Source organism: Athene noctua, chromosome 7, assembly GCF_965140245.1.
Source record: "Athene noctua chromosome 7, bAthNoc1.hap1.1, whole genome shotgun sequence".
NCBI lineage: Eukaryota > Metazoa > Chordata > Aves > Strigiformes > Strigidae > Athene > Athene noctua.
Genome location: NC_134043.1, coordinates 21,037,060 through 21,057,364, shown reverse-complemented (window position 1 = coordinate 21,057,364; position 20,305 = coordinate 21,037,060). Strand labels below are relative to the sequence as shown.

General features: G+C 34.8%; 1 protein-coding gene across 1 annotated transcript in view; it reads right to left on the bottom strand.

Moving 5' to 3' along the window:
* LOC141962852 (sodium channel protein type 2 subunit alpha-like) overlaps positions 1-20,305 on the bottom strand; it is a 76,953-nt gene continuing 56,648 nt past the window's right edge. The window contains exons 18-27 of the mRNA XM_074911541.1: positions 15,876-15,996; positions 15,356-15,510; positions 14,254-14,427; positions 11,804-11,926; positions 6,840-7,121; positions 6,250-6,303; positions 5,037-5,174; positions 3,833-3,937; positions 2,581-2,851; positions 1-1,283 (exon numbers count right to left, since the gene is read on the bottom strand). Of these exons, the coding sequence (XP_074767642.1) occupies positions 88-1,283; positions 2,581-2,851; positions 3,833-3,937; positions 5,037-5,174; positions 6,250-6,303; positions 6,840-7,121; positions 11,804-11,926; positions 14,254-14,427; positions 15,356-15,510; positions 15,876-15,996 (2,619 nt within the window). The 3' untranslated portion in view covers positions 1-87. The remainder of the gene's footprint in view (positions 1,284-2,580; positions 2,852-3,832; positions 3,938-5,036; positions 5,175-6,249; positions 6,304-6,839; positions 7,122-11,803; positions 11,927-14,253; positions 14,428-15,355; positions 15,511-15,875; positions 15,997-20,305) is intronic.

Genomic DNA, 20,305 nt, shown 5'->3' with positions numbered 1-20,305 from the left:
TTGGCATGTACCTCCTACAGGAGTCCTGTTGACACAAACACATACTTTCTCAGGCTGTAAACAGTTTATCACAAACAGAATTCTGTGTTACTTTTTACTTTCCCTGCTGTCTTTACCTTTATCTTCTTTTTCTGATTTGTCTTTTTCATATTTATCCTTGTCTGGCTTTGTCACACTATCATAGGATGGTGGGGAGGTTGTAGATGGGGTCATATCTGTTTTTTCTGGAGTAGAGTTCTCATTTAGTTTATCCATAATCATATCTTCTTTCATGGGCAGATCATCCTCATCTTTACCTTTATCCTGATTAAATATACATGAAACTTTCTTTACTTTTTGCCTTAAAAGATGACGTCTGAAAGCACGCTGAATAATGACAGCAGATACTTCCTCCTGTTTTCTTTTTAATGTGGTTGTAATTGGTTCGTAGGAGACTTTAGAAGGATTGGCTGCCATGAACCGATCTTCCATCTGTATTCTGAGGGCATCCATCTCCCCACTTTCCCCCAAAACACGCTTTGTGAAAGCAAACAAGATGTCAAGGCAGTGAATTCTGTCACCGCTTACCATGGGCAGATCCATTGCAATAAGCTGGACTTTGTTTGGTTTTGCTATAAGAAGAGGAGGATCCAACGAAGCTGCAAAATCTGATAGTTTACTGAACTCTATGAATTGTGTTGCATCGGGATCAAACTTTTCCCAGACTTCATAAAACATCTCAAAGTCATCCTCACTCAAGGGTTCCGCACTCTCTTCAGTAGCAACGCTGAAGTTCTCCAAAATCACAGCAATGTACATGTTCACCACTACCAGAAACGATATGATAATGTAGCTGACAAAGAAGAAAATCCCAACAGAAGGGTTGCCGCAGTCGCCTTTCACAGAGCTCCCCGGATGATCTTTATGGGGGTCACAGTCTGGCTCCCCACTGTTAAGAATTGGGGCTAACAAACCATCCCAGCCCGCAGATGTGGTAATCTGGAACAGGCAGATCATGCTGTTGCCAAACGTTTCAAAGTTGAACATGTCGTCAATGCCAACTTCCCTCTTAACATAGGCAAAGTTGGACATGCCAAATATCGCATAGATAAACATGACCAGGAAGAGCAGCAGGCCAATGTTGAACAAAGCAGGGAGAGACATCATCAAAGCAAAAAGCAGAGTGCGGATTCCCTTAGCGCCTTTAATGAGACGCAGGATTCGACCGATTCTGGCAAGTCGGATGACTCTGAATAGTGTGGGGGATACAAAATATTTCTCAATCATCTCAGCTAAGAACATACCTGTTGAAAAACAAGTTAAATTAGTAAAGAATATTATTACATTTAAAAACCACTGCTAAAGATTTATCCTACAGACACTGCAGAACTTTAAGAAGAATAGGACAGATTGAATTGAATAGATTTTAGAAATTACCCATTCAGTTATTTTTACAAAACCTCTACAGTTTGCTATGCTTTGGAAACCCATAAATCCCAATAGAAATTCTGAAGTAATTTACAGGATAATGAAAAACAGTGTCAATGACATTTCTAAGTATTAATTGTATGACTATGTATGCAAACAGACACACAAATACTCAACATCAATCTTTTCAGGACAAACTGATAACTAGTGTATGTAGACTAGCAAATGCTGACACCAGAAACATAGCTTTCTGTTTAACTGAAATAACCTCAGTTAATCTGAAGAAATATCATATTTATATTAGTATTAAAATATCATATAATCAAGTTATGGCATTCAAAGAAAGTATGTATGTTTGAAGAGAACTGCAGCTTCTTAATCACACATGAAATAACGTGGCCACAAGTTTAGCATTAATGACACACCAATTCCAAACATAAACAAACTGATATTAAAAAGTCTTTTTAGAACTCACTGAAGAGTAGAAGAATTGACCGTTATATGATGTGCCTCGAAGTAGAAAAATAAATACAGCCTGTTTCCATACCGAAATGGCAAAACCAATTTGCATATAAAGGAGTTCCAAAAAGTTAAAATGACGGAATTTTTACTCAAATTCTGTCAGGTTTTCTGCTCTAGAGAAAGCAAAGATTAGTGGAGCCATGTATTTAGTACTACATCTGCTTCAGCTCTGCTCCAGTTGCTCACTCTAGCTCAGGCATAAAACCTCTCAGGATCAAACAAAACTCTGAAGTAAGCTGAGGGTTTTACCCCGCTGTGTGAGGTGATTGCATGCTGGCCTAACAACAGTCCCACACAGATTTTGCTCTTGGATTTTCTGTTGCTGGACTCTTCCTGCAACTGCCACTGTTAGTTTATACCAAATTTGCCTTTCATGTATGGGTTTGTTTCAATTCTGAGGAACTTCTACTAAATTCAGAATAAAGATCTAATTTCAACTAATAGAAAAGTGAGAGTGTATGAAACCAATTGCTAAAAATTTCTTACCACACTGTTCAGCTATTTTACGGATAATTTGAAATCAGAAGAAAGAAAAATTGTGGTCAGACTTTCTAGTGACAATGTTGAACCAAAATATAAATAGACTTTACATGCCAAAAATGTTTCTGTTTCCATAGAATTAGCCATTTCATAAAAATGAATTGTTCTTACCAACTATGGAGAGAATGACAACCACAAAATCAAAAATATTCCAGCCTATAGTAAAGTAGTAATGGCGAAGTGAAATCAATTTCAGGACACATTCTCCAGTGAAAAGTACAATAAACACCAGGTTAATCCAATATAAAATGTTTTCCATGTCTTCACTCTGATCATCTGTTTCTACCATCATTGTGACCATGTTAAGGCAGATAAGTATCATGATACTGATATCAAATGCTTGTTTTGTTACAAAATCAAAGACCATGCCTTGGAATTTGTTCTGGGGGGAAAAAAAAAAGATTCATTACGATATGCATTGGGTAATTTTTTTTTTTGAAATTGCTACAAATTATTCATGTCTCCCATGAAGTGCTCCATTTGTACATGTAAACACAAATTAAATAGAAATGCAACTACTGTGTTCATAAGCAGTAAAGGGATGATTTCAAAATATGCATGGTGCATTTTTAAAGTTGTAAAGGAGACTTTGCCACTCTGAACCAGTTCACTGCACCCTTTTATGACACAGACTACTAACTGAATGCTTAGTTTGGCAAAATTAAAAAAAACCTAAGTGGAGGAGGGATGTGAGCAGGCTGAGAGTTAATAGCATTTAATTTGCCAGAAAACTAAAGTTTTCAAGCCCCGAGTTCATTGCTTTTCATGCCCCCAAAATAACTTTTAAAATACTATCTGCCTTTTTTCACCTATAGAGAATTTACTGATGGCTGGCTGGACTGGCCACTGGGCAGGTTCCACAATTCAAAGTCCAACTGCAGAGCTGAAACCACTCTCTGTAGTGCTAGGGCAGCCCAGCTCAGGAGAGCAAATCATTGTATGGATTGTGCAACAGGAATGTGAGGGGCAAAAGGATTTTTTTTCAGGCAATGATACAGTAACTTGCCCCCATACAGCAGTTTCAGAGTCTTTCTGATGACTGAAAAAGTCTGTGCCCTAAGGCTTTTACATATTTTGAGAAATATACTGCCACATTTAATTGTTCTAGTCAAATCAGTGCTTTGAAAAAATGCCACATAAAATGTCACTGCCATCAGCAGAGAGAAAATGCGGGGGAAAAACGAAAGGGAAGAGTCCTCCATATTCAGACTACGAAAGAGAAAAAAAAGGCATTTTGGATGAATAAGGCTTTTCCTATATCACTTGATTTTTTAGCTTGCAACTTAATTCATCCTAAGGCATAACTGAAGCAATCCCATTTTTAAATAAATGTAAAAATAACAGAAAATATTTTTATTCTTACTGCTGGTCGAGGTATAGGTTTTTGTGGTTTCTTTGAACCCAGCTTTTTCATTGCATTGTAGTATTTCTTCTGTTCTTCTGTCATAAAAATGTCTTGACCTCCAAAGTAAACCACAGAGACAAAAACTGGTTACAATCAGAGATCTCTATTGATTTCTTATAAACTAAGATACTGAATAGTAATAATCACTGTTGTTCACATTCTCATATGTGGGAAATGTTAGGGCAGACATAAAAATCACCTTTTATCATGACTATTAGTATCTTGGTAACAGAAGAACTGCTTTACATATTCCACTCTTAATGTTTAGGATTTTTTTTAAGTGGCTCTTGAGCTTGCATTGTGGTAGACTCTGCTTTTCACTGGGGAGCAGGAAGGTACAGAGGAGGGAGAGGTGCTTTTTCTTTGTTCTACTAAATTCCATCAGGTGTTACAGAGACACAAACTAATAAAATATTCCAATCCCCCTCTCTCATTTTTCCTCCAGAGTAAATTTTGGCAAAATTTCAGAACTGACATCTATGATACCAAAGAAGAATTGGAAGGCATCCAGACGGCCGTATTTCACAATCTCCTCTTCTCCCTCCACAGGGGCAGTACTTGAAGCAGGAGATTCTAGAACTACTATGTGGGACAAGTAGGAAAAAAGGCCAATTTCTCTCCATCTCAACCCATTTCAGCACATGGATCCAACAGCACTTCCACCACTCCAATAACACTGTGTAGCTAGATACTTAGCTGCAGCTGAAACCTTGATACCTTTCGAGGCAGCATTGTCAAAATACGAAGACTAAAGAGAGTACAAATAAAGACAATACAGTGTTTATTGTTAGAGTTCAGAAATCTACACTGCGGAGCTCTAGGATATGAAGGTAGTGTAGCTAAGAGGTTTTAGAGCTACACTTAGCTATTTCAATGATTAGCTTTTTCATAAGCCTATTATAGACTTCAGCCCCAAGTCCACATCTTTACAAAGATGACATTGGGTATTTCACTAACCATGGACAGGCAGATGTTGTCATTTGTCCATCAAGCCTTCACTGAGCAAAATCATAAGCTTTAATAATATAATGTATTTAATATGCAAAGTGCACATTAATTTATCATTAAATTTAAAAATAATATTTAATTAATAAAGTTATTGTGTGTTGACCAAAAATAAGCTTTTTTAGCTTTCTTTTCAGAATAATGATGAAGTACTTATCTTCTTTTTCTGCTGATTGAAGTTGTCTATGATAACACCAATGAAAAGGTTCAAGGTAAAGAATGATCCAAAGATGATAAAGATGACAAAGTAAAGATACATGTACAGGTTATCTTCATACTTAGGCTGATCCAAAACCTGCAAAAAAGGCATAGAAACTAAGCCTCAGCTTAACTATGAGCACAGAATCGAGTGTCTGCTAGATAGAATTTAGGGCTCTGTCACTCTGATCTTTGCTTCTTATGGTCAAGTTCCCACATATCCATCCTACTGATCTTCAATCTGTGAAGTTACATTCCTGACAAAGAACTTGACAAAGAACTTGCTGTCAAACTTGATATTTGATTTTAAAAAATATAACTGTCCTATATGAATATAGAATAAATAATGAAGACACAGTTGATTTAAACTAGTATAGTGGCACCTGTCTGAGTCTATATAGACAAGCAGAAACATCAGCTCATAAAGCTGCAAACTCTTCTGTATATCTTGTGGGAGGCCCCTGATGTGGGCTTGCAGAGCTTTTACTGCTATAGGCACTTAGAAAACTTCCCTTGATTGTGGAAGAGAGGCATCCAAGCCATTTTTAGAGTACGCATATTTTCTTGGTACAGCTATGCACATTTACTATCCTACAACAGTCCTCCCACTGTGAGAGTAGTTTACCAAAAAACCTGCAGCTTTACTGGTATAGTTCATTCAGTTGTCTGCTTAGAACTAGATGACCAAGGGAGCAAGGGGAAGGAAAAAGGGTAAGAAAATGCACAGGCCAAGAATAGGAACTGTGTCCTGAAGAAAGTAGTCAGACATCTTGCAGAGCACAGTGAAAGTCTCAACTTTAAAAAAAAGATCAGTGTTACAAAAAAATAATCTCTAAGCTGTGTATCCGTGCCTGTTTCCAAATGTAAATAATGCCGCAATGCACATAATTAAAAGGAGGAAAAGGCATTTTATTGCAATAGTTAAGTCTGCTGTGGAACTGAGGAATTTTGATCCAACTGCACCATAGAGAATATGGAACCATTTAGAACTGCTCCTTTGCTTTCTTCCTCTCTTGTATTTTTCCTATGATTTCCATTTTCTTTAACTAGAAAAGTATAATAACTCCTTGTTCTCTCATTTTTACTGTTATTTCTGAAAGCTGTTAAAATTACATTCTTAAATCTTGGAGCTCATACAGTCAAAACAAATGGAGTCAAGGGACTATACTTACATTACGAGAATCCACAGCTGCGTACATGATATCCATCCATCCTTTAAATGTAGCCTATAAACAGAACAATGGTGTTTACCTCGTGCTTTTCCTGGAAAATGGCTTGTCAGAAACATTGTTTAAGAGCTGAAAACTAAGGGTCTTTAGCACTTATCATAAACACCAGCACAGAGCAATGTTAATAGGTGACTCTTGCCTTCTGTTATATATTTTATTCATATACAAGAAATGCAAGCAAATTCTGACTCTAGAGGACGCAGCATCTATTAAGAACTTTTATCAATTATAAGTAATATCTGACATAAAAGTTATTTTCGGTGTATGAGCAAAGTAGTTGTAGTTGATATAAATTCAATGCAGCTAAGATGATTTAGGTTTGAAATACGTATTTTTTTCTTGGTCAGCATAGCCTTTACACTTTGTATTATTTCTGTAGACTCATGGATTTATCCCACACTTTGTAATTCCAAACCAAGAAGTGAGAGACGAGATATATAAATGAAAGTAGTAATGAAAAATTACTTTTTACTGTTACAAGTAAACAAGAGAGGTATCGAAAGAGAAATAGAAATTAAAGAGTGGTGACTTACGACTTGAAGCAGAGAAAGATAACCAAGGCCTACATTATCAAAGTTAACCTTCACATTCTTCCATCGGGCAGTTTCATTGTTTTTTATGAGCTCCTCACATTGACTATAGTTGTTGATTTGGCTGATATCAAATCTCTCATCAGTTGTAGTGTTAACACAGTAGTAGAATTTTCCAGCAAACAGATTTACTCCCATGATACTGAAGATCAGCCAGAATATAAGGCAAACAAGTAGCACATTCATAATGGATGGAATCGCTCCTAAGAGGGCATTCACAACCACCTACAGTACAAATGAAATGAAAGAGAGACAGCATAAGAACACAGACAGCAGTATCTTAAAAATGTTTCATCAGCCTTTTTTAAATGTAACACTCTATTCTAATATCTGTGTTACATTTTTTTAATTGTTGAGAGTAACAAGTAAGAAAAGCAGTATAGAGGAAAGATAAAATGTCAATATAATTAGAAAAACATACAAATAGTAGCAAATCATAGCTTTAAAGAATGGGAAAAAGAAGCACAAACAGGTAAATGAGCTAAAAAAATCTAACACAAAAAAAATCAGTATTCATTAAAACTTTTTAGAATATTTACTTAATGTATGTTTGAAAAAACATATCCATAGTATTTCTAATGACTGATTGCATCAGACACAACAAACTTTTATCTATTACTTGTTTACTGGATAAACAGTCCAAGACTTCTTTTAAATAAAACTCAGGGATGTATGCATGTTCATTTGGATGGTTATATATAAAACAAAAAAGCAGACATATTCAAACCAGGAAACCAGCTGAGTGTCTGAACACAGGAAAACTGTTAGTGTTCAGGCAAGTGGCAGATAAGACTTGAAGAAGGAAGAGACTTGATTTAATTCCCAAATTAATTTTGGGGAAAATCAGGCTTCAAGAAAGAAAAATATGAAAAAGAGTTCATATATGTTGATGAATAATGATTAAAACCATGACAGAATAAAAATAAAATAGTAAAGAAAATAAAATTAGGGAGAAAGTAGGTCCATTATGAATGATTTATGTAATGATGAAATTGATGAACTGCGAAATTAGTGAATCTCTACTGTAAATCTGTTTGTAAGTCAGTCTAACAATATAAAATTTAATAACTATGGAGCACTGCTACCAATTTTGCCAAAAGAACTGAATCAGATCCTTAGAACCTAATGAAGATTTTTTTTAAAAAATGCAGGGCATTAGGTATTACATAGATGAGATTATTTATAATTCATTTAGTTTATATGATGTAGGTACTACGCTATTTGTTTCTATTTGAAATACAAATATGCAGCTTAAGCCTGTAAAATATTTTGTCATTATGCTTATATCTACAATTAATAGGTTCCATAGAAGCAATTACTTGTAAAATTAGTCATCTAGCTAGGTAGAGCACCTTCCATTCCTTTGCATTTTACAGAATATAAAATAAAACCTTTGAATGTTGGTAGTAGGTGATGAACCACCACCATGTATACCATATAGTAAACTTGGGCTGAAGGAAAGGAGAAATACTTGTTTTACTTTCAGGACTCCATTCCTGCCAAAACAATCCCTCTTCAGGGTGATACATACTTTGGACAAGATCCTATAGGACTTCAGTTAAATTGTTATGTTAAATTTAGAAGAAAATGAAGTTTCTTTCAATGTAAATTATTCTATGACTATAAAAGTATAGAATGGTGGATGAAGTCCAAAGCTTCCATTCTTTTTTTTTTTTCCCCCACATATTTTAAATCACATGTTGTAATAAGTGTTTTTTCCCAAAGGGGAAATGAAAGAAAAAATCAAAATAGTTTCTTACTCCTACTAAAAATCTCCTTAGCAATGCCTATTATAAATCAATAAGTAAAAATAATATAGCATTTTATCACTCATCAGCTGGGCAGAGGGGATTCCCTCACTAAAGGATAAATCTGTGCTGACGATTTCAACATCGTTGTCTTATGCTGACAAACCTGTACTCTCAACTTTGTCAATAACATGACTGTGGAAAGCCATGAGGAGTAGTATGACCTAAAAAAATGAATAGTTTAATTATAATGCTGAGTAAGTTTAAATTGGAATCACTGATTTTAGTGGGAAGTTTGTCTGGAATAATAAATTATTACACAATTTTTTCCCAATTAGGGAATATTTTCCAAATACATATTAGTTATTATTTTTACTACTTTTATTTAAAGTTATCTCAATTCTTCTACATAAAAATATAAGTAGATTTCTTAAATGTAATAATATCGTCCTTCAGGAAGAATAATTGAGATATAAAGGGATAGTTAATGAAGTAAAAATATTTGTCCCCGAGCTTTCAGTCTCATTACACACAAGAATTCTGTTCCTCTTTCTGCTACTGCTGCAGGTCCAGTCATGTTCTTTTCTTTAATTGCTAGAGTTCTACAGCTGACCTACTTTCTCTGTTTTCAGTCTGAGTCCTGAAGCTATAGCAGGACCAGCTTGTAATATGAATCATTTGAAGACAGTCAAAACATACTATTGAGCATCACTGAAAACACTGACCCAGACATCTAGCTTCCATTGGTAGTAGGGGTGTGAGAAGGGACAGAACGGCCTGACAGACAGTGAAAGTAGGCAAAGCATTAGAAAGACATTAAAATCATTCTTTACTGGTTAAAAAAAAAAATAAAATAAATTAAAAAAAAAAAGGTGGTATGTGCCTAGCATCATATAGCAGTGAGGGATACTGCTTGGGACAGAGCACAGACAGGTTAATTATACTCTCACAGGCTACATCCATGAAGTCCCGAGCGCAAATTGAAGTGTATTACCCCTAGCAGTAGCAGTGGTGGGAAGATGCAGGGGCAACATCATGTTTTCCATCGGGGCAATGTTTTCTATTAATTATTAGTTTGGGCAGGCATAAGTCCTGATCCTGGAGAATAGTATGGTGGATTAAAAATTTTAGATGTGTAGAATGGAATATCTTGGTTGCATATAGGAAGTATAATGCTGACTGGAAGTAATTTTAAGTGCCTAGGCAAATATGTGCACAATACTATATTGTCATATTTTCAATTCGCAGCTGTTAAATACCAATTAAATTAGTATATTACGAACAGACATCTTGAATTTCCATGTGGCAGACCAAAAAATCTTCTCATACTATCTTCTTGTACTAATTTGTTCACCAACTTGAGCAGCTATATCTTAGAAAGACATTAAGCCTGAAATTAATTACTGTAAATAAGGTAAAATTCATTATATCCAAAGGAAAATTTCAATGGTTAATTGCCTAATTAATAAAAATATAGGTCGCAATTCTAGTCTGAAGTTATCTAACTCACCCACTACTTTTTATTGTATTGTTTGCTAACATAATAAATCTCCTCATCTGGCTATTTTATGAAGAGGTACAGTTAGCATATCAGGATCAAATCAGTAGGTAAAGTTTACATCAACGAGGTAGTTATGGAACTGACAATTACCCATTAATCTTCATGACAAAGTGATTGGTTTTTTCCTTGCCACATTAAATTGCCACTTAAGCAATTCAGTGTGCATATAAAATTTGTAATATTTTGTATTGTTATTTTGCTAATCATTCTCATATAAAGAAACAACAGCTATTGTGTTTTTTAGCTAAATACTACTGAGGTTTTCGATCTCATATAAACATCCCAAATTTTCAAATTTGCTTCAGCAAAGTTCCAGAAATTTGTTGCAGGCAAGGAAGTGGTATTTTCCATTTGAATTTATAACCTTTCATCAAAGCCTTTTTCCTTTTTGGTTAAAGTTTTTTACTTTCCACACACATAGAGCATTGCATTTTCTTCAAAAGCTCACCAATTTATAGCTGACTTATAAATTTGCTAATCAGCTTACAACCTGGGGTGTCAAAGACCAGTGAAAAAGGGAGCTCCCACAGGGATCCTTTTTAATTACAGCAGTAGGGTTTCAGCTCAAACGCAGCTGCTGATTAGATCTATGGCAGTATGTCCAAGGCAGAAGATGGACCCTTGAAGGTGTAATTCAGACTTCTTCTTGTGACTTAAGCTAGAAATATATACTGTCTCCAGTTGTTGACTACTGCCCCTAAGAGAAACATTTCTAGAGCTTTCATGTCATAGCAGAATACGTAAGGTCTCTGTCTGTTTCAGTGTACTAAAGAAGGGACCTAAACTAATTAGTTGGACTTTGCACTGGAATAGACTGAGAGTGCCCAGTCGGGCAGCTGAGGGTCTCAGCTGTGGTAACTGATATGGTGGTAACAAACAGCTGGGGATAGTAACTACTCAAATATACCCAACACTGTCAGCAAAAGTCTTCTAACATGTTTTTAGGCTGCTTAGTGCTCTGTAGATTATAATCAACATTTTAGAATCAATATGGAAAAAAGTAAGCAACCAGTTTAGGCCAGAAATTGGATATGCTAGAACAGTTGTCTTAAATAGAACAAAATAGTTCTAATATGAAAGAGAAAAGGTATTTTAACACTGCCAATTTACTCATTAACAGAGGAATTCATTACAAAACTTTTAAACTGTTACAGAAATTCTCAATATTTACAGAATGGTAGGTTAAAGATATTTGATAGACTGTGCATGATATTCTAACCTTGTGTGAAATATACATGTGCATATGTGCACACACTTTTAGGAGGAAGTATTGGGGTTTTTTTAACTGTTCTGACTATAGCAGGATTTCTTTGTATGGGGTAAATTCAGTTTTGTAGTAACACTGCATAGATCCTTGGGCCCTCCAGGAAAATATGAAATAGGGTGAAAGGCCAAGGAACCTAAAGAAGTATAACAATGTGTGCAATAACACATGAATTCATATAAGCAGATGAAGCCTTTTGCTTATATGTTAGTGATAAATGTAAAATATATAGGATGATAGTGTAGCATTTCTGCATGGATTTGTCATTGATTATTCTGCATGCATTGTTTCTGTGTATGCATGCATTATTTCAGATTCTTTCATTTTGTCTTACCCTCATCCCTTCAAATCGCGACAAGGCTCTTAGAGGTCTCAAAGCTCTTAGTGTCCTAAGGGATTTAATCGCACCAAGTTCTGAGTAGCCCAAGGCATTAGCTGTTAAGCTAACCAAAGAGACCTACACAAAAACAGAAAGGCAATATTGCTCATTCATCTTGTATATCCTTTTGATACATATGGAGGGAATGATGTGTGCCCTGAACTTCTCAAGAAGATTCAAGGCTGGACCTTTTTCTCCAGGAATCCCTATATAATACAGAAAGGTCTTTCAAGTCAGACAAAGTAGAATAAAAGTATGTTCTGGTACCTGTTGATGAAATAATGTTGGTAGAATGGTATAAAAATCCTTTCTAAATTCACATAGACTAGTCAACATTTGGTGGTATTTAAAGAAAAATGAAGTCACATGCAAAAAGAAAACACCCAAAAGTTGGGGGAATTGGAATGCTCAATTTAGTCAGGACTTTCCATGATATCTTCAGAACTTGAGGAGAATGTAAAAGCTCTCAAAAACCACATCCAGACCCGGTCTTTGGTCAAATGTATCTGTCTAATGTCCAGAAAATCTTATTCAACAGCTATAGCTACCAGTGCTGTTCAGATTTAACCAGACTAATCAGGACTGTTAGACAATGGTAGAAGCTTCATTGTTAGGCATATCCACACTTCATTACATTCCATGTGACTCCTTTAACCACTTCATCAATTCTGGCTTGCATAACGCTGGTCTGGTCTGCAGGCAGATGAGTAAATAAACTAGAATAGCTGTAAAATAAATAATACAATTATCTTTTATCAATAATCCTTACAAATGTTTTTATAGTAAACCATTGGGAAGGAGTGGCCCTATTAAATCACAGAATCAACTAGGTTGGAAAGGACCTTGAAGATCATCTAGTCCAACCATTAACCTACCACTGACAGTTCCCAACTACACCATATCCCTCAGCGCTATGTTGACCCGACTCTTAAACACCCCCAGGGATGGGGACTCCACCACCTCCCTGGGCAGCCTATTCCAATGCCTAACAACCCTAAAGAAAAACAAACAAACAAACCATCTTCTACTTCCCTCCACTGAACGCTCTTCCCTTCTGTCCTTCCTGTCCTCTCTTAATTCATTTCCAAATTAATCTTTTCACTTCATTATCTCAGTCCTCTGACTAAAGATTTTAAAAAATGTTTCAGAGATTATTTTTTTCCATTAAAAAAATTGCACCAGGGTAGGGTTGCCATGAAAAACTAATAATATTATTTATAAAGGTCACAGAAGTAACTAAACAACTGATTATTGAATGAGAATTAAATATTTGTTGATAAATATAGTGAACATATAATGACAGTGTAAATTATTGTCTGCGGTGTCTCTGTAAAGCTCTACTGGTCATGGTATTTTACACATCTGATGACTGAGCCAATCAATCAGTTGTACAAGGGTATAGACACAACCACAGAACACTAAGTGTGCATATAGTCATGTTTTATCATAGGATCTGCAATGCTGGTACGGATTTTAAAGTTACAATGTTTTCCAAGCTCTGTATAGTAAAAACTTCATGGTCTATCATATCATTGTAGTTTTAAGGAGATACATAGCAATTTCTATAGAATTCTGCTGCTTTTTGGAATGAGCGAGCAAGTGATTCAAGACACATTCTTACCTTGCATTCCATGGGAATTACATACGTGGAACTGAGAGATGCCCTATTAGCACAGATAGATGTAGTCAGGCTATTGGGGATGGAAGGGAAATGAATGTCTGCTGTATATGGTTAAAGATCTGTAGACTTCCATTTATGCTGCTCAGTACTGTGCATGCATTGTTGAGCACATAGACTTGAAATTACAATGCACTTCTCACTAGGGCTCCTTCAGACAATGTATATCTGCTACTTGGTGGTTCAGCCTTTTGAAAATCATTTGAGAATCCATTTGAAGGGGGCTCATCTACAGTTCTCCAAGTGTCTCTTTAAGGTTGTCCATGTGACACAGTGAAAAGGGCAAGAGTGCTGAAAAGTACAATGGAACTGAGAGTTCCTAGCAGCATTTTCCTTTCATATTACACAAAGTGGCAGGACACTTACAGTAATTGATTAGAGTGTTAGAAACCTTTAAAGCAATTGCTTTGACAGGCTCAAATTTCATATACAGCAAAAACTGAAGAGGATGAACAGTACCCTTTCCTCACCGTGGAAAAAAAAAATAGTAAAAAGTATCATTTCAATAAAGCATTACAACATCACAAAACTAGAGAATATCAACAAAACATTTCGAGAGTAATAAGTATATCTAAGTATTTTTTCTTTTCTGCACGGAATTATAAACCATACCACAGCAACAGTTTTAAAATAGAATTTCCACTGAATAGAACAGAAAGCTTATCCTGAAAATATAATATTCTGATTTTTAGAGCCTGTCATACAGGACATGAAAAAGAATACATACATCAACAATCAGGAAGTCCAGCCAGCACCACGCATTAGTGAAATAGGTTTGAAAGCCATAAGCCACCCATTTTAAAAGCATTTCCAGAATGAAGATATAAGTAAAAACTTTGTCAGCATATTCCAGCATGGTCTTGATAGTTTTACGCTGCTCTATGTATATATCTTCAAATGCCTGTGAAAAAGATTTTTGAAGATATAATTAAATGTATTCACAATTTGCAGTGTGGTATATAGTAGCCAATAAAAAATTTGAACTGAATATTTATGTGATGATCATACATATATCCTTCCCTCAAGCACAACTTTTGCTTTCACTCCATATTGTAGTCTTTTCATAAAGGTGGGTCCAAACACAGTATTCAGCTTTCAACTGAGCTGAACAGTGATCTGTGAAACTTTCTGTAATACCGTTCTCCATTTTAATTCATTTCCATGGATAGCAATGGCTTATTAACATAAGGATTTCCTTTAAGGTAGCTACTACTTTATATCAAAATTATATGAGGGATTTAAAAATGACTGCGATACAGAATTTTTGAGGAACTAATAATTGAAACTAAGCTATACACAGTACTATACACACTAACCCACAAAGCAATCCTGACCAAAGATTAATAACTGTCTTTTCAAAAGAAAATATCTACATTGAACTAATTACTTCAGTACTTGATCAGCACATATGATTCAACGTGAATCTGGTAAAATACCTTACAGAATCATGTTGGCACCCTACATCTCCGTTTAACAATTCAGGTTGCTGTTGACAAGTTCCTATCTCAGCTGTGGTTTGTTTTAAATGTCCATAAGACAAAAAAAACTATTATCATCAATAAAAGGCATGTGAATACCAGTCTGATATAAGTCATTTTTTCTTTCCATTAAAACCACCTTTTGAACTTGCCAAACAATTTATTTCATGGCCCCTGAGCAAACTCTTATGTATCCTACAATACACGCCAAATACATTTTGATATATGTTGATATTAGAACATTTATGAATTGGATGTTAAATTCTATATTTTACCTGTAGCTATATAATTAACTGTAATTCTACATGCTTGATGCTTAAAATAGACACAATAGTTCCACACTGAATTTACCAGAGCACCACTGCTGAGAAGAATCATGAAGACAATGAAGGTCTCAAACCAGTTGTGTTCAACAATCTTATAGCAGGTTTTCCTAAGATTCCACCAGATTTTCCCTTTTCCATCTTCTACACTGACTTGACAGCATTTGAATCTCCTCACACAGCCTAAGTGCAATAATAAATTTTGAGATGTCAGAATAAGGTAAATATTAGGAATCACAATGAACAGAAGTAATTTGGCTTATTTCAGTGCTACTGCAATAGATGTTTGCGGATAAGCTTCTCCTATTCGAAGATTTTTGTTTCAGTATTTGAAATTAAAGCTTTGTAACTTTTATAATACCTTCCAAGAAGAGAGAGCCAATGCGAGAACAGTATATCTATGGCAGTTCCTCTGAAGGAGTTACTAATACAAACAGAAAATACAACTATAATCACAAAGCTGCTTCTTGATTTTGAATAAAAATAGAATCCAGCCCAAATCAACACAGTTAAGTCTAATCACCATGCATGTATTTTGCTTTGCCTACCTTCTGTAAAACAAGCCTCTGGCTCCAGAGATTCTTCAGGTTCTGCTTCTGGCTGTTCCCCCTCCGGAGGTAGTCCAATATCAACTGTGCTGCCTTCTGATGAACTGGATGCATTTAATTTCTGTGAATGAAACCCCACATAATTATTTTTTTCAATTTTATTTATTTTGAATAGAAATTCAAGTTTTAAATGCATACCAAAATATTTTGCATGTATTCCGTGCTCTGACATTAAAATAATTTCTTATCTACAATCTATAATGCCAAATTGCTCTACTACAGGTGAGGTCACAAGATTAGAAACTACATCATGTGCATTTTCCCTATTGAAAATATTTTGATATTTTCATACAAGGAATTGCTGAAATTATTAGACTACTATTCTGAGCCACACATAAGAATTCTGAAATGAAATTTCAGCGAGTTAGGAATGGGTACCTTCCACACTTTGTACTGTTTAATTATTCCAATCATGTGGCTGCATTTTAGATTACACTTCAGATAGCATGTGTTAATACAGATAATTTTCCAACGTCATGACCAAACCAACAGCAAGCTGCACAGATGTATTTTCATGTCTCAAGTAAATGTTATTCTATCAAGTCTGTAAAATCTAAAAAGTTTTAATATAAACTTTTCATTATCATTGACATGAAAACACACATTATGAGTTGTATAGGATAGTTTAATTCTCTTTATTTCCAAAAGAGCAGCACATATATTTAAGAGCAGCAGCTGATATTTTGCATTCTCACTTGCCAATGCATTTTCTGAATTTATTGTGCATTTTTAAACTACTTATTACTTTTGTACAGTACACATACATGTCCAATCACTATAAAAGAAAAAAAAAAAATCTTTATTTTTGGAAGACTGAAGTGAAAACAAGTGCTTTTAAAACAATACTTCATAAAACAATACTGCACCAATGAATCATGCTGATAATATAATCCAGATCTTCAAAATTATTCTTTCACACCATCATTATGTTGGCAACAGACAAATATGAGTACTATAATAAGTAAAAGTAGTTTGATCACGGCATTCTATGACTCTTCTAATGTTATTACTATGTGGAGTATAACATCAGTAAAATGGCTGCATTGATAAGTAGCTAATTTTATTAAGGGAATGATGTAAGCATATTTAGTATACAGTTATAGGCAATTAATATTAGGCAGAGATGGTCCACAGTAACATTAAAGATATCTCTTTGCTGACACTTAAAACTTAAGTTAGAGGCATTATTCCTTTAAAAGATGTCTGAGAAGCTTAAAATTCCACACAGTTTTTTGTAAAGGAAATGTAAACAATATTATGTTAATAGAGAAAGTACCATAATACTTTAATGGAATTTTACATTGCAGACAATATTAAGTATGTTCTTCAAACAAAAAGATTAATTCCTTTCTCCCCCACTCTGATTTCATCAAATCACACTGACAATATATTGTGTTGTGATTTTGACATAGGCTTAACTTTGATTTTTGTGTACCATGGTACACTATAGCCCAGATTCCTCTAAGGAAAACCAAACAGATGACAACATTATTGTAGGGTGTATTATGCACGTAATTTCAGTGATATCTGTGCACCCTTTATGTTTCTTTGGAAAACCCAGCTTACATATTCATGTTTCAGGTTGTGCACGAGCAAAAGCTAAGCATCTCTGAGGTTAGGTCCCATGTTCAAAGACATGGATGCACACTTTTCTGCAGATTATTATTTACAAATTTCCCATTGCAACATATTCAAATTATAGATAATGCATCGCAGTTTGGTCATTGTGGAATACTGCCTCTAAAATGGAAAAACTGGAAAGTATGGGATAAATACTGTAGTCCTTAAGTACCACAGCATTTAAACATCAGTGGAAGTCAATCATTAGTTTTAGGAAAGGCCAGAAATATCATAAATGCAAGGTACATTCCAAAGAAATGTATATATGATGTTAAAAATTAACATCTATCAATACAATACAGTAAATAATTTTTAAACTGAGAAGTGACTATCTGTATGTATTATGTAGAATTTTCTTAGAATGTTGCTTGCATCATTCCGATCTGGACAGCATTTCTAGCAGAATGCTGTAGTAGTAGCAGAGCAAACAAAAATTATGAACTGGTTAAACCGTAAGTTTGAAAGACCTACTGTCCATTCTTTTACAGGAAAATGAAGAGTTCAGTAACTCAGATATTACACAGTTAGTTTAATCATCACTTGTTACTTTTTAAGAAGGGTCAATGAATTCCTATTACTGAAATTGCATAAGACTAACAGTTAACTCAAGATGGAAGATTAGAGATATCCACTATAAGGAGAGATCAAAAAGATCAGATAGTAAAGGTATCAGTAGAACAGTCAATTAACAGGAACATCAGAAAGCCATCTTTATTTATGTGGGTCAGTATGCATGGTGAGTTGTATCTTTCAAGTCTCTTCTCACTGAAAATCTTGTATGCTTCTTTTAAAGAGCTGTAGTAATGATCACAGGAGTTAAGCTAAACAGAAAAATCCTAAAATGAATCAACAGCAGCTGATAATTGAAACACAACAATTAAATGTCTCATGTCACTGAGTTAACTTCTATTAGTCAGTTAACTTCTATTATCAGTTACTCTTCTATTGTTGATGTAACAGAGTATTTCCTTAGCATACTGTTCGTTTATACCTGAACTTAGCCCCCACCTGATCAGTATATGAAAAGGTATATTATAAAAATTATTCAATAAAATCAATCTGTAAAAATTCAGTATCATTTGGGGAAGAAAATATTTAAGATCTCAACAGAAATTATGGTGTCTCTTTTTGTTTGTTTCTTTGTTAATTATAACATTGAATTTATTGTATGGCATTGTATACAATATTTATAAAATTTAGTATGCATTACAAACAGCTAGGAAGGTTTTATGATACAACGTCTTAAGATTTTACCAAATCAGTTAAGATCAGTATGCTAGGAAAACTTTTCAGTAACAATCACTTCTGCTGTGGTATAAAGGAACTGACCCAAGGATGCTGTACTGATTCCTACGTATTCAGCACGACATCACCTGGGAATGGACCATGTTACTGCTGATTATATTTTGTCCATATGCTGCCTAACTGCAGACCCTGATATGTTAGGTATGTAGCATATGTCCCAGTTCTTCGCCTTAACATATCCATAGTTATCTTTGTATCTGATAAATTCTTCTCTGCTCACCAGCATGACAAAAACTGGATTTATGCAATGCTATATACTTAACATGTATGCATCTTTTTTTAAAAAATGAAGCCATAGAAACAAGATAATCATCATATCCAAATGTTATCTTTGATATAACAGTAAGTCCTTTTTAAGCCTTTTTTTGTATCATAGTTCTAGGTTTCAAAAGTATTCATTCACCCAGATTATAAGAGATTTATCAGGGTGAAATATTAGACACTCTTCAAGAGTTATGATGCTAGATTTTCTCTGAATAGTACGCTAAGGAAATTATTCTTGGAGAAATCTACTTTGCAAAACCTCAGAACATACATACTCCATCTCCTTTTCACAGAAGATGGGACAAAAGTACTTACATGGTTCTAAAGCAGCAGTATACTGATTATCAGAGAGAAAGAGGGAGATATTTTATGTCATATCTACCAACAGCCTTGCCAGTCAAGCTTTAGTCAGCAATACAGTACAATATGAGATAAAGATTTTAGTTTAGCTTTCAAGATAGAAACTGAAAGTGGAAAGCAGCTTGCTATCAGAGCAACCAGGATTAGGTCAGGAAGTTTTTGACTTAATTACTTTCTGAACCTTGACAACATCTCATAGATTCATACAATTCTGTTTCACTTAGGGCCAGGCCACTTTGAGCTTCTAGCATTTCTCTCTTTCTTTGTTTCAAAGATGATTATCTGAGAGTAGATGAACAGCTCTTAGTTTAACATGTTTAAAAAAGCCTGAAATTTCAAGATTGGCCAGGATGCCACTAATAGCTGTTAAAATCATAATTTAAGGGACTGAAGGAGCAAAGAGCAGAAAAGACATAAGAAGGAAGATGGCAGCAAGAAAAAACATTTTTGTTTTGCTGTTAATTTCCTTTCCACACAAATATCTGTGATCATGTTAAATAACGGAAATTATATTGGTTTTATTTTCTTAGTGCTGTGTGGATGTCAGTACGAAAATGAAATGTTCTGTGATCAATATTATATCCAAACTTATCCAGTCTTTTTCAGTACAGCTGTATCACCTATGAAATCAACCAACTGGTAAATATCACTGTAGTTCAAATGGTACTGTTAAGTGGAATCTGGATGCCACTCTTTCTTGTGCTTATACAGTCAGGCATAACAACTCTATCAGTTAAAAAAAGCAGAACACTGTAAATCAAAGCAAAACAATTCAGTGATGATTACTGTTTGCAAATACTGCAAAAAACCATGATCCCTAA